Raw genomic sequence first — 14,839 nt, 5'->3', positions numbered from 1 at the left:
ACGTGGCAGCGCCGGTTGTGTGGTGGACCTGCCCGTCCGAACGAGGAGTGCCGAAGAGGGTTCGCCGGTCGTGAGAGAGGTCGGGGCCAGGCGCGACCACGCTAACGGTCGTGGGAGGAGGACTCGACGGCCACCAAGGGAAGTCCCTACTTTCTTTTCGGGTTTTTGTATGGATGCTGTGGCACCGTGTCCTGCAAGTCCAACTGTTTAAGTGTTGTAAATAATTATATCCGGTTTTAACTCTTTCCCTGCTTCCTTTTGACTGCGTTTTCTTTCTTGACTGTGTGTGTGAAATAAATGTGCATTGTGTGAACTGTTTTCCCATTTCGCTTCATCTTTTCTTTTATTGAATCTCCATCTTGCATCACGTAAGGGATTGATAGTGGGTTTTAAAACACCCGGTAATTAATCGGAACCATCAAGGCCGACGATAACTCCGCTCGGTTATCCCTGTAATACGGAACAAACCGCTTAAGCGGTTCGTGTCCGGAGTCAGCCTGTGGCGTGGTCACATCCCTCGGCAGATTACCCGCGCGGGTACTTAGGTATATCGACATTCGGCGATTCACCCTATTTCGCGCGGGTGGACTGCGGACTGGGTGGTGGTGGGGTTAAACCCCCACCCGTGACTGGTTTCTGGCGGTAGTCCCAGGAGGGTCACGACTGAATTCTCCGTCCGGTGGGCGACGCGGTCGCGATTCGAGTTACGCGGCCGATCGCGAATGTATATTATATATATATATATATATATATATATATATATATATATATATATATATATATATATATATATATATCAATATCAACCCCTCCCCCCCCTAGAATTGAGTGATAGGGCGAGAACGATATCTCAAAGGTTATGGACGGATTCTGACGAAACTTGGTGGATATGTTGGACGCGTAAAAATGAAGAATTGATTCGATTTTGGTGAATATCCAAACCCGGTTCCAGATCCGAGAATTTTTTAAGTGCTTCTTCAGCATTGAGTGACAGGGCGAAAATGATATGGAGGATCATATCTCAACCAGAGTTGGTGTCAAAGCCACCCAATGCTCGCCTGTTTATACATTTATCGTTTTTAAAAGACTAGTCTAATAATTAATATTTTTTATAAAGCATTGCAGTGAAGTCTGATCCAAATAATTTTAAAGCAATATATGTATTTGTATATTGTAATCAGTAACAAGAGCGCAAGTGAGCACAATATATGCCCGAACAAGAAGGTATATACAGAATTGTACTACAACATGGAAAACAGCATCCTGGTTGCCATGGCAACCACTTTAGATGACGAACGTATGTCGTGACACACCGTCTCCACAGTCTGTACCTATGTACCAAATATGAAACGTGAAAGTTGAAAACTTTGGGAGTTAGAGTGCGGACAGGAACGGATGGAAAACAGCATCCTGGTTGCCATGGCAACCACTTCAGATGACGAACGTATGTCACGACACACCGTCTCCACAATCTGTTAAAAATATGAAACGTGAAAGTTGAAAACTTTGGGAGTTCGAGTGCGGACAGGAACGGATGGAAAACAGCATCCTGGTTGCCATGGCAACCACTTTCGATGACGAATGGATGTCGCGACACACCATCTCCAGAGTCTGAACCTATGTACCAAATATGAAACGTGAAAGTTGAAAACTTTGGGAGTTAGAGTACGGACAGGAACGGATGGAAAACAGCATCCTGGTTGCCATGGCAACCACTTTGGTGTGTCGCGACACACCATCTTCACAGTCTGTACCTATGTACCAAATATGAAACGTGAAAGTTGAAAACTTTGGGAGTTAGAGTGCGGGGACGGACGGACAGACAGACGGACAACCGGTATCACATAATACGCCCCGATATACATACATATATATATATATATATATATATATATATATATATATATAATATATATACATACATATATATATATATATATATATATATATATATATATATATATATATATATATATATATATATATATATATATATATATATACATTTCGGCATGCCCCTTTCTTTGTTCCACCATCAGATTTTTGTTACTGCATGAAATGAAACAAGATTTGGCACATACACCAATGATATTATTGTCTTCCTTAAGAGGCCCCTCAAAATTCGTTTTGATGCATTTTCACAAACTCCAACAGATCCCATTCAAATTTGGTACAATTATGGCTTTTGGTCCAACTTAGGTCATTGGCTATAAAAATTTTTCCATAACACTTCCGATATTCGAAAAAAAATAAAATAAAATAAATAAAAAAAATCGATAAATCGATATCCCTTATGGGATTTTCCATTGAAATCCACTCAAGTTTAAGGCCGACGGGGGACGCAAATTTCCACTTTGCCCCGGGCGCCGTTTACCTCCGCTACGCCAAGCTGTTAGGGTTAGGGTTAGCTACCCTAACACTAACCCTAACCCTAACAGCTAACCCTAACCGCTAACAGCTATTCAGGAAATTTGCAAGAAAGCCCCGGCAACACCGGGCTTTATTGCTAGCCCGAGTAACGCCGGGCATTACTACTAGTGTATATATATACATCTTCTTCTTATTATTTTGGCTGATCCCGTTAGGGGTCGCCACAGCGGATCATCCGTATGATCCGCACAGTGAGTTGGCACATGTTTTATGCTGGATGCCCTTCCTGACGCAACCCTGGTCACCTCTTACGACACAGGGATATGGTACACCTATTTTAACCGGGGTATACACCGGCCCATTATACTGGTACTCATTTCGCCGACCTCAGAAGGATGACAGGCTGAGTCAACCCCCTGGTGTATTAATTCAGTGGCCCAACGGGGCTTGAACTCACGACCTTTTTGGATCCCAAGCCGCTGCCCTAACCACTGCGCCAACACCAGGATATATATATATATATATATATATATATATATATATATATATATATATATATATATATATATATATATATATATATATATATATATATATATATATCTCGGGCGTATAAAAAAATAGTGGTAGATAAAAACATTAGAAAGGAAAAAATAACTTGCACCAAAAACTTTTACATTTTCACGCTGACGCTCACGCCGGGGGTATCGCTGTAGCTCTCTGTTCTTCTAACAGGCGAGCGAAAAAAAAATTTAAGGGCGGATTCGGACAAAGCATTGTGGATGAGTGACAGGTGACAATAACAAGCAGATTAAATTTTAGTTCAGATCCGAATCCAGATCAGGCCTATTAATGGGATAATCAGCCTGACAGAGGTATGCGCTTTACCGAGTTCCCCTCATAGTTTATTTCTGCAACTGTTCTTGTTCATATGCTCCCTGCCCTGGTTTATTTTACACTTTTTTAACCTTATTTTTGATGCAGACTACTTCTATGGTTATTGGGATCTCTTGCTTATCCATGCACGAACAAATTTCAAGTGGGAACGCAAGAGTTATGTTCTGAACATGTGTAACCAAATTGAGGATCTTAACATTTCCCGTTCAGCCATTATGCGTACTTTAATATAAATCAAGGCCTCCATGCTGGCATCAACAGGTTTGAGTCTGGTAGGGCTCAACCGAGCGTTCTTTACAATATGCATGGCAAAGTTCCACTCCCAGTGGGAGGGGGTGTGAAAAAAAGTGTCATTTAATGCACTAAATCTTGGGGAATTACCCCATCCTTATGAAAAAGTGCTTGCAAATAAATAAAATTTAAGATTAAATGTGAAGCACACTTGTAATCCAAGGTAGCCACAACGAAGCAGAATTTGCCACTCTGGAAGCAAGGTACACAGAATAAGTTTGTGTGCAAACTGAGAGAGAAAATAGATGGTGGCATTAAAAAGTAGCGAGAAGGAAAAAAAATAACAAGCTGGATATTCCATTAGCAGTAAAAACAGAACTTGGATTTGCTAGGCAGAGAGCAAGACAGTTTTATAATCAAAAGAAAGGAAACAAAATAAAACTAGAGCAAAACTAGAGCAATGCAGTCGACGGGTTTGCCTCCGCTCTCCCGCACAAACACTTGAGTATTGACATATTTGACCCTTGACCTTTATCATATGTGGCACAAAATCTAATCAGTCAATTGCCCTGTTTAACTTTACCTTTGCACCACGTTTGATGAAATTCTGTCCAATATTTCTTGAGTTAGGGCGTAAACAGTAAAATTTCAGAGTTTGACCTTGACCATTGACCCTTGACCTTTATCACATTTGGCCCAAAATCTAATCACTTCATTGCCCTGTCTTACTTTACCTTTTTACCAAGTTTGATGAAATTCTACAATTTGCTTCTTGAGTTATCGCGTAAATGAAAATCCGGACGGACGAACGGACGGACAACCCGGAAACATAACGCCTCCGGCACCCTTGGTGCAGAGGCATAACTAGAAGGGCACTCGGTAGAGCGCACACCTCCACCATGTAATGCCTGATCCACGAGAACATATCGGGCCCATTACATTTTTGAAATATCATGTTATATATCGTTTTTTGGCCCTATCTCTCAATGGTGAACAATCACTTAAATTAAATAGCTCTCGTATCCACATCTGGATTCGGATCTTCACCAAAATCGAATCAATGTCAGGGTCACACCAGTGTGACCACTCCTTAGCTTTTTCACAAGATCTTGGCTATTCGTTGTTCACCTTGGCGTCTTGGTTTTCTATAGGTTTTCTTGACATATAGGTTTTCTATTGTCATCGCTTTTCCGAAACCTTGTGAATTCTTGGCTTTTTTCATTGGCTCACCTTGGCATTAATGAAAATGAGGAGTGGTCACACACCCAACCTGTCCACCAAGTTTCGTCCAAATCCATCCACAACTTTTTGAGATATCACGCTATATATCATTTTTGGCCCTATCTCTCAATGGTGAAGAATCACTTTTAAAATTCTCGTTGGCGGATCGGTTCCGGATCTTCACCAAAATCTAATCAGTTCGTCCTTATCACACACTCAACCTGCCCACTAAATTTCATCCGGATCCGTCCATAACCTCCTTCACCTTCGATGGCGGAGGTAATAAATAAAGTTTGAATCAAACAATGGAGTCGGGGCAAAGCATCCATTGACAAGGAGAACTAGAACGGGCACTCAGTAGAGCGCATACCTTCGCCAAAGCTACATTTTGCCCCCCCCCACCAGAAACCATTGATTGTGAGGGTATTTAATCCCATACCACATCTGCCATCTCATATGTGTTATGATGGCTTAAAAACATTAAATTTCCTGCTGTTTGACACTGAGTCATGTACATTGTACAATTTCTGTATGAACTCCCTGACCTTTTTGGGTGTCGGTGTCAAGTCAATCTGATGACAACTGGTCACATTATAAGAAATTATTTTCTGGCATTTTAGGGGCATTTAGTACACACGAGTTTCTGTTTTTCTAAATAAGTTATTTATTGTGAACAAACAAACATTCATTGTACAAAAATGAAGATTTTGACCTTTTCAGGACCTCGACCTTGACCTTTGTACTCTTAATTTTGTAATTGGTATTAGAGTGTGGGGAACAGAACAGTCAACATTTTGGTGTTGGTTTCATGCAAATCGAATAAGAATTGACCGTGTTATGACTAAAACCCCACATTTTGCAATGTCGTGACCCCCCCTGACCTTTGACTCCCAACCGCCAATAAGGGTTTTTACGTCATTGTGTCATGTCACATATCACAAGATGGGGCATTGAATTCTGAACATTTTGGCATAAGTTGCCTGCAAATTGGATACAAATTGACCGCGCTATGGTAAAAAGACGATTTTGACCTTTTCATGACCTTGACCTTTGACCCGATCACTCCCAAAATCTAATCAAATGGTCCTCAGATAATAACCAATCATCCCACCAAATTTACTGCGATTCAGTTCAATACTTTTGGAGTTATGCGAATAACAAACAAACACACATATTCACAAATAAATAAATACACAGCAATCAAAACATAACCTTCGCAACAAAGTTTGCGAAGGTAATGAGAAGCTATTGGGATTAAAGGATGCTTGTGAAGAACATCAACAACAGCAACGTTTAAAAATTAAAAAAAATAATACAGTCGAGGAACAAGGAGCTACCGCTACCTCTTGGCCAGTGGCTGCTTCCATGTCCAAAAACATGTCCAGGAGGGAACGAACCAAGCGTGCCGCCTTCGCCTTGCTCACTGCATTCAGGAATGGCCGAACAAACTTAAGAAGTCCACCGAGCTCTGTGGAAACAAATAATACACATCATACAGATTCGGTGTACACAGAATTTCAAGCACATTGAACAAGACGGAAAATTTATTTTCAACAAGTACGTGACCGTACGTGCGTGGCCGTACTTACAAAAAAAAACAAACAAACAAAAAATCAACTTTCAAACAACCACACAGGCCGTTCCTTCGCTCTCGTAAACGATGACTGGATTGGAGCATTCTGTTTATCTATAAATGCACATAAGAAATCGAGAAATTGTTAGAAATCGTAACAACTGCTGTGATACTTACACACACAGAGTTAATTAAAATCAAGTTTACCTCCCTGTCTTTGCTAGCCATGACATTCGCTGCCATTGACCATTGCCACTCCTACGCCACGGTAACCAAGGCGCAGGTAAATAAATGGCCGCAGCAACATGTCCTGTCATTGGTAACTAAGGCGCCCTTTCCCCATCGGCCACGCCTACGAGGCAACGTGTCCCGTCATTGGTTTGGTAAATAAATGGCCATAACTTGGGATCCACTTGTCCGATTAATATCAAACCTTGAAAAGGCACATACTCAGGTCCCCAGCAATATACCTGGCAAGTTTCAATTAGATCGGACCAGAGGTTGTCGGGAAACAGCGGTCACACACACACACACACACACACACACACACACACACACACACACACCCACACACACACACACACACACACACACACACACACACACACACACACACACACACACACACACACACACACACACACCTGGAATTATAGGTAGATGAACACTGCAGCCATGAACAATCCATTCATTCAAAACGATACTTTCACGGTCTCATAGAGTTCCCACCTGCTGCCTGGCCCGTCTTAGCCAACAGACCTCCAAGCTCCAAGATACTTTGCTCCTTGATTCGGATGGCTTCTTCATCACCATTCTGCACATCTCGTTTCACTGTACAAAAGTTTAAAATATATATATATATATATAATTTGTTAATAAAGAAGACGTTAATCCTGGTAGTTAAAAGTTATAATCACGCAAATTTTTTTTTTTAAACTACACGAGGATGTGGTGGGGATAGTAAGGATCCGTGGAAGTGAGTGGAGATTGTAGAGGAAGGGAAAGAGGGCTGGGGAGGGAAAGAGGGCTGGAGAGGGAAAGAGGGCTGGAGAGGGAAAGAGGGCTGGAGAGGGAAAGAGGGCTGGAGAGGGAAAGAGGGCTGGAGAGGGAAAGAGGGCTGGAGAGGGAAAGAGGGCTGGAGAGGGAAAGAGGGCTGGAGAGGGAAAGAGGGCTGGAGAGGGAAAGAGGGCTGGAGAGGGAAAGAGGGCTGGAGAGGGAAAGAGGGCTGGAGAGGGAAAGAGGGCTGGAGAGGGAAAGAGGGCTGGAGAGGGAAAGAGGGCTGGAGAGGGAAAGAGGGCTGGAGAGGGAAAGAGGGCTGGAGAGGGAAAGAGGGCTGGAGACGGAAAGAGGGCTGGAGTGGGAAAGAGGGCTGGAGAGGGAAAGAGGGCTGGAGGGGGAAAGAGGGCTGGAGAGGGAAGGGGGGCTGGGGAGGGAAAGGGGCTGGGGAGGGAAAGGGGGCTGGGGAGGGAAAGGGGGCTGGGGAGGGAAAGGGGGCTGGGGAGGGAAAGGGGGCTGGGGAGGGAAAGGGGGCTGGGGAGGGAAAGGGGGCTGGGGAGGGAAAGGGGGCTGGGGAGGGAAAGGGGGCTGGGGAGGGGAAGGGGGCTGGGGAGGGAAAGGGGGCTGGGGAGGGAAAGGGGGCTGGGGAGGGAAAGGGGGCTGGGGAGGGAAAGGGGGCTGGGGAGGGAAAGGGGGCTAGGGAGGGAAAGGGGGCTAGGGAGGGAAAGGGGGCTAGGGAGGGAAAGGGGGCTGGGGAGGGAAAGGGGGCTGGGGAGGGAAAGGGGGCTGGGGAGGGAAAGGGGGCTGGGGAGGGAAGGGGGGGGGGGGAGGGAAAGGGGGCTGGGGAGGGAAAGGGGGCTGGGGAGGGAAAGGGGGCTGGGGAGGGAAAGGGGGCTGGGGAGGGAAAGGGGGCTGGGGAGGGAAAGAGGGCTGGGGAGGGAAAGAGGGCTGGGGAGGGAAAGAGGGCTGGGGAGGGAAAGGGGGCTGGGGAGGGAAAGAGGGCTGGGGAGGGAGAGGGCGGGGAGGGCAAGGAAATTAAATAATTCTACCCACAAGCATTACCACAAGAAAACACATCTGAAAGGCGAGAGAGATGAGCGGTCAGAGGGAGAGAGAGAAAGGGAGATAGTCCACTAATCGGTAGAGATTAAAAACCGACAAGCGATTCACCAAACGAACAAACAAGCAAAACTTCGTGGCCAAATCGATACCAAGTCAAAGCACGATGATCCCGGATAGTGACTCAGCCAAATCCGCCGCGGCCTTGCACTGTACCCACGCTCGATTCACAAAGCGAACGCACTGCGGGTAAAGTAGTCCCGCCTAAATACCGAGATGTTTGTCAAGTGAAGGATAACATACCCAAACCGTGCAGAATACCGATGGACGTCTCCTGATCAGACGATAAGAGGGACTGTGCCCGCCGTAATTCCACCTGAGCAGCCGCCATAATAGACAGCTGACGCCCCCTAACCCGGAAGTGAAACTTAATTTTTATTATTTTTTATTTTTTAAAATAAGTATTATTGTCGTGTATATTTCGAATTTTATGACGATATGAAGCTTTCTTTTCTATACACGGCCATTTCCGGTATTCAAATTAGAATTCTAGATAATGTACATCAGAACAAGAGAAAAAAGCAGGAAACATTCCTACAGCTCTGTGGTTATACACCGCTCACATCCAGGAATCAAGGACGTGAGATGCGGCAAGTCCGTCCATCATGCTTGTGTTGCATCACCAATCCCACGGGAGCAGATGGAATGGGGGAGGGAGAGAAGGAGAGAGGTACTGGGGGGGTATATACAGAGAAAAGAGAGGGAGGGGCACACAACAAGAGCATGGTTGAGGGACAAAACAGAGGAAGACTCGGAAAGGTATGAATTGATGTGGGGAAGAAGAATCAGAGCGAAGAGATGACATCCAGGCATCCAGCCGCAAACTCTCTCAATCACAGAAGTAGAACTAAAGGTTGGAAACCTCCCTGTAAAATGATGGGCTTAGGGAGGTTTAATGGGGGCAAACAAGATCAAGATAAACAACAAGGTAAACAATATTACTTCACACTTCACGCAGAGAGTCTGCATGTAATGTCCACAATGCAGCACCATCCATGCCTGGAGATCACTTATATCAAGTCAAGATTTTTACTTTTCTCATTTTCTTTCCGAATTAACCCTCATTCGTTGTATGTTTGAAGTGCCTGCAATTCAGAAGAAACTTCAGTGTGGTGGTGGTCGTGGTGGTGGTGTTATTGCTGTTGTTGATATTGTTGTCATGGTTGTCTCAAGGGACATGTGACGACACTTCCGGTGATTTGAATGGCCGAAGGCTGGAGTTTTGTTTCTGTTACATTCGTCGTCGGAAATATCACACGACTATATAATTCCAGCAGTCTCTGTGTGTCTGTCTGTCTGTCTGTCTGTCTGTCTGTCTGTCTGTCTGTCTGTCTGTCTGTCTGTCTGTCTGTCTGCGACCGCCGTTTCTCGACAACCACTAGTCCGATCTGATTGAAACTTGACAGGAATATTGCTGGGGACCTGCAGATGTGCCTTTCAAGGTTTGATATTAATCGGACAAGTGCTTCCCAAATTATGGCCATTTATTTACCAAACCAATGACAGGACACGGTGCCATGACGTCACAATTGACGTCACGATTCTTCATTTATTATTACTAGTATGGGCCCGTAGGTGAGTGCCAGTATGTGCAGCCCTCTCTCGCCCCCCTCTCTCACCCCCCTCTCTCGTCCCTCTCTCTCTCATCCCCCCTCTCTCGCGCCCCTCTCTCACCCCCTCTCTTCCCCCTAGTCTCGCCCTTCCTCTCTCTCTCCCCCTCTCTTGCCCCCCTCTATCTCCCCCTCTCTCCCCCCTAGTCTCACCCTTCCTCTCTCCCCCTCCTCTCTCCCCCCTCCTCTCTCGCCCCTCTCTCTCTCTCGCCCCCACTCTCACCCCCCCCTCTCCCGTCCCCCTTTCCCGCAGATATTGGTCGACAGATAAATGGCCGTAACTTGGGAACTGCTCATCCGATTGATATCAAAACTCGAAAAGGCACATCCGTGGGTCCCCAGCAATATTCCTGGCAATTTTCAATCAGATCGGACTGTCAATCATGCAAAAAATAAATAAACAAATAAATAAAATAAACAAACATTAATTGTGACGTCATTCGTGATGTCATAGCACCGTGTCTTGTCCATGGTCGACAGATAAATGGCCGTAACTTGGGTACCGTTTATCCGATTAATATCAAACCTTGAAAAGGCACATCCGCGGGTCCCCAGCAATATTCCTGTCAAGTTTCAATCAGATCGGACCGTCAATCGTGCAAATAAATAAATAAATAAACAAACAAACATTAATTGTGACGTCATTCGTGATGTCATAGCACCGTGTCTTGTCATTCGTCGACAGATAAATGGCCGTAACTTGGGAACCGCTCGTCCGATCGATATCAAACCTCGAAAAGGCACATCCGCGGGGCCCCGGCAATATTCCTGGCAAGTTTCAATCCGATCGGACCGGCGGTCGTCGAGAAACGGCGGTCGCAGACAGACAGACAAACAGACAGACAGACAGACATACAGAGATTGCTGGAATTACAGATAGTTTTTTTTTATTTATTTTTTTGCACCTACGGCCACGCACGTTCGGGCACACGAGAGCGAAGGAACGGCCTGTGTGGTTGTTGTTTCTGGCACGCGGTTTGAAAGTTTTGTTGTTGTTTTTTGCACGTACGGGTACGCACGAGTATTTCTAATGTTGCAAACATTACTATTTGTGCGTTTTATGATAGCCGTGATAGTATAGTTCGTGTTATTACACTCAAAGTGATTTACAATGTCTCCCAAAGATTGTGTAAATTCATTTCAGCATTTTTACTCTAAATTCCCAGCCTTATGTATCCTTTTGAAAGCAACAATATGATTATATGTGAAAGGCGATGAGCGGGATGAGATGATGTGATCAAGTGAGCCGGATGACCCTTGATTCTTTAAATTTGTCTGAAAATTAAAAACGGAAATGGGGTTTGACAGTATAAAAAATTATTTTTTTGTTGTTTTTTTTAATTATTATTTTCTATTTTTTTACCTCCATTTTATCAACATATTTTCCGTTTTTGAGTTCGGTGGATGTGTGGCGTTAATAGAGCCTCGCGACTCTGATTATGCCAATAAACAACAACAAATAGAAGAAGAAGAAGAAGAAGAAGAAGAAGAAGAAGAAGAAGAAGAAGTGAAGAAGAAGAAGAAGTGGAAGAAAATGCAGAAGAAGAAGAAGATGTGATCTCGCGATATCTGGAACATTTTCGAAGACTTCTTTCGTCTGCGTGAAGAGAACCGTCGACGCGGGTCGACATCGGGATTCTGGTGCGTATTTCCGTGTATTTTGCAAATCGTTTGATACAATCTTTGTCACCCTTACTTTCCACACTGTCTTGCAGTCAATTATAAGCGTCGGTTAATCGATTGTTTACACATACATTAATGGTGGAGGGCTAAGCGCATGTAAGTGGTTACCACTGTTTCAAAAATGTCAAAAAATGAAGTTTGTTCCATTGCCTTCTCATTACATTTTCCTGAAAGTGTAAGTCTAACTGAGTTCAGAACAAAAATCCGTATAGCTTAATTATATATATATATATATATATATATATATATATATATATATATATATATATATATATATATATATATATATATATATATATATATATATATATATATACCGAAATATGATAATTTGAAGAAGGGGTACCTATTCTGATGGTTTTGCGAGTTTTCAATGAAATTACCTAATTTTTTTTCTTTTTTAGCAAAATAAATGAAGGTCATTGTATGTAACTTATTCTAGCAACTAATGTAATAATCAAAATACCAATTTCTGGGATTATTAAGAAATAATACATACCTATTTTTTTATTACTGCTCTATTCAGTGACTGTCAGATGCTGAAAAGCACTAAAAGAAGATTTATCGAACAAATTCTTGGACGTAAATTTTCAATTCAATCAATTCTGGGAGTAACAAAAAGCTCTCTAAATTCTCCAAAACTGTTTAAACTGACTTCTAGATTATTAAAATATTTTTTAAATACCTGGAAAAATAATTTAAAAATTTTTAAAGAAAATTAATTTTTTTAATCAAATTCAAAAAAGTGTGACATGCAAAATTACTCTAAACCAAAGCCATGCATGTTTTCAATATTTTTTTTATACTATTATATCTATATCACTGTGCCCCATTTGTAAATAAATTTTAGTGAAAATAATCTGATGCACAGAAGAATAAAAACTCTTTTTTTTTTTTTTTTTTTTTTTTTTTTTTTTAAATGTGATGTGCAGTCGGATATTTGGGTTGGAAAGTTCGGTCAAGCCGCTGTAATTAAGTATCCACCCGGATCATCTCAATATTTTTTTTACATTGATTATTGATAATAAGTTGAATAATTTAAGACACGTAAATATGAGTTATTGATAAACTAGTCATTTTGTTAGGGGATTTCATAGGCCCGGTCTCTAAAAGGGCAATGAAACAAGAAAAAATAAAAATGTGCTAGAATTTGCATATATCATCCAAATCCACCACTGACCGACACAAATGCTGATTTTCTCAGACTGTGGGTGACAACCTTTTGATTAGATGAGAAATTTCATATAAAATGTTTTATATGTTGTATTTTTGCATGGTCTAATATGTCATATTTTAAGGTGAAACAAGAAAAAAGGCCAATACTGGGCATGTATATTCAATTAAAAAAATCCTGTAGATTCAGTAATATACATCATACACCCATGAAACTATATATTTTAAGGTCCTATGGAACACTGCCTGTGCAATGAACCAAATTTCATGACCAGAAGTAGTCTTTGTGACTTTCAAAAATGCCACTCAAGTTAGGGTATGCCCTAAAATAGGACATGCGCTTAGCCAGAGTCATTTTCACGTGCAAGGTCGTCGAGCGAGAAAAATGTGATCTTACCTTTCACCCTTCTGTCACATTTTTGCTTTGTGGGGCGTTAAAGGCAGCTTTAAATTCTGTTTGACGACATCGTCTGTGTTTGTAATCAACTTGACCTGGAATTTACCTGTGGATTATGGACGCTGCGGTGTACCTGTTGCTCTTATTTTACTTTCAAAACAGATATCTGGTGGTATCGGAAGTCACCATGCACCATCCATCGCGTGGTGGTGTCCGTGGTGGACAAGATCAATTCAGCTGGGATGACGTGAAGATTGATAAACACCGAGAAAATTATTTGGGTAGGAAAGATACTTTTGGCATTGCCATGGCGACTGCGTCGTTTGTCCGATTTGAATCTGCATTGATTTTAAACGCCGGTTCAGGATGATGCAAGAGAACACTGAGCATTTAACAATGCAGAACCTGGTCGGGTATATCGATCACAGTGGAGCTGAGAACGAACGATATCTATTGAAGTGGATCTGCTTGCACACACACGGTCACGCACGCACGGTCACACGCACACACGGTCACGCGCACACACGGTCACACGCACACACGGTCACACACACGCACGCACGCACGCACACACACACGGTCACACACACACAGTCACGGTCACGCACACACACACACACACACACACACACACACGGTCACACACACACAGTCACGGTCACGCACACGGTCACGCACACGGTCACGCACCCGGTCACGCACGCACCCGGTCACGCACGCACCCGGTCACGCACGCACCCGGTCACGCACGCACCCGGTCACGCACGCACCCGGTCACGCACGCACCCGGTCACGCACGCACCCGGTCACGCACGCACCCGGTCACGCACGCACCCGGTCACGCACGCACGCACGCACGCACCCGGTCACGCACGCACGCACGCACCCGGTCACGCACACACAGTCGCACACACACGCACACACGGTCACACACACACGGTCACACACACACACGCACACACGGTCACACACACACACGCACACACGGTCACACACACACGGTCACACACACACACGCACACACGGTCACACACACGCACACGGTCACACACGGTCACACACACGCACACGGTCACACACACACACACACGCGCACACGGTCACACACACACACACACACGCGCGCACGGTCACACACACACACGCACGCACGGTCACACACACACACACACACGCACACACACACACACACACACGGTCATGCACACACGGTCACGCGCGCACACGGTCTGGCACACACACACGCACAGTCGTACAGACACACACACAGTCGTGCAGACACACACACAGTCGTACAGACACACGCACAGACACACGCACAGACGCTCGCACAGACGCTCGCACAGACGCTCGCACAGACGCTCGCACAGACGCTCGCACGGACGCTCGCACGGACGCTCGCACGGACGCTCGCACGGACGCTCGCACAGACGCTCGCGCGGACGCTCGCGCGGACGCTCGCACGCGCGGACGCTCGCACGCGCGGACGCTCGGACGCTCGGACGCGGACACGCGCAGACGCTCGCACGCGCAGACGCGCAGACGCTCGCACACGGACACGCGCAGACG

General features: G+C 44.5%; 3 protein-coding genes across 5 annotated transcripts in view; 2 read left to right on the top strand and 1 right to left on the bottom strand.

The window, feature by feature from the left end:
* The window catches only part of PSMD11 (proteasome 26S subunit, non-ATPase 11), a 49,704-nt gene extending 40,938 nt beyond the window's left edge, over nucleotides 1-8,766 (bottom strand). For both annotated transcript variants that reach the window (XM_085892729.1, XM_085892730.1), the window contains exons 1-3: nucleotides 8,651-8,766; nucleotides 7,022-7,123; nucleotides 6,063-6,187 (exon numbers count right to left, since the gene is read on the bottom strand). In XM_085892729.1, the coding sequence (XP_085748855.1) occupies nucleotides 6,063-6,187; nucleotides 7,022-7,123; nucleotides 8,651-8,738 (315 nt within the window). In that variant the 5' untranslated portion in view covers nucleotides 8,739-8,766. The remainder of the gene's footprint in view (nucleotides 1-6,062; nucleotides 6,188-7,021; nucleotides 7,124-8,650) is intronic.
* A 2,738-nt stretch (nucleotides 8,767-11,504) lies between these two features.
* Nucleotides 11,505-14,839, top strand: part of LOC147022123 (multiple myeloma tumor-associated protein 2 homolog) — a 60,221-nt gene continuing 56,886 nt past the window's right edge. For both annotated transcript variants that reach the window (XM_085892727.1, XM_085892728.1), the window contains exons 1-2: nucleotides 11,505-11,658; nucleotides 13,433-13,551. In XM_085892727.1, coding sequence (XP_085748853.1) covers nucleotides 13,458-13,551 — 94 coding nt within the window. In that variant the 5' untranslated portion in view covers nucleotides 11,505-11,658; nucleotides 13,433-13,457. The remainder of the gene's footprint in view (nucleotides 11,659-13,432; nucleotides 13,552-14,839) is intronic.
* LOC147022124 (uncharacterized) overlaps nucleotides 14,242-14,839 on the top strand; it is a gene marked incomplete at its 5' end in the record, with an annotated part of 3,466 nt that continues 2,868 nt past the window's right edge. Inside the window, one exon of the mRNA XM_085893531.1 lies at nucleotides 14,242-14,334. Coding sequence (XP_085749657.1) covers nucleotides 14,242-14,334 — 93 coding nt within the window. The remainder of the gene's footprint in view (nucleotides 14,335-14,839) is intronic.

The sequence above is a fragment of the Eptatretus burgeri genome, chromosome 8, assembly GCF_056783735.1.
Source record: "Eptatretus burgeri isolate ZD-2024b chromosome 8, Ebu_testis_v1, whole genome shotgun sequence".
Taxonomy (NCBI): Eukaryota; Metazoa; Chordata; class Myxini; order Myxiniformes; family Myxinidae; genus Eptatretus; species Eptatretus burgeri.
This window is presented reverse-complemented; position numbering and strand designations above follow the sequence as displayed.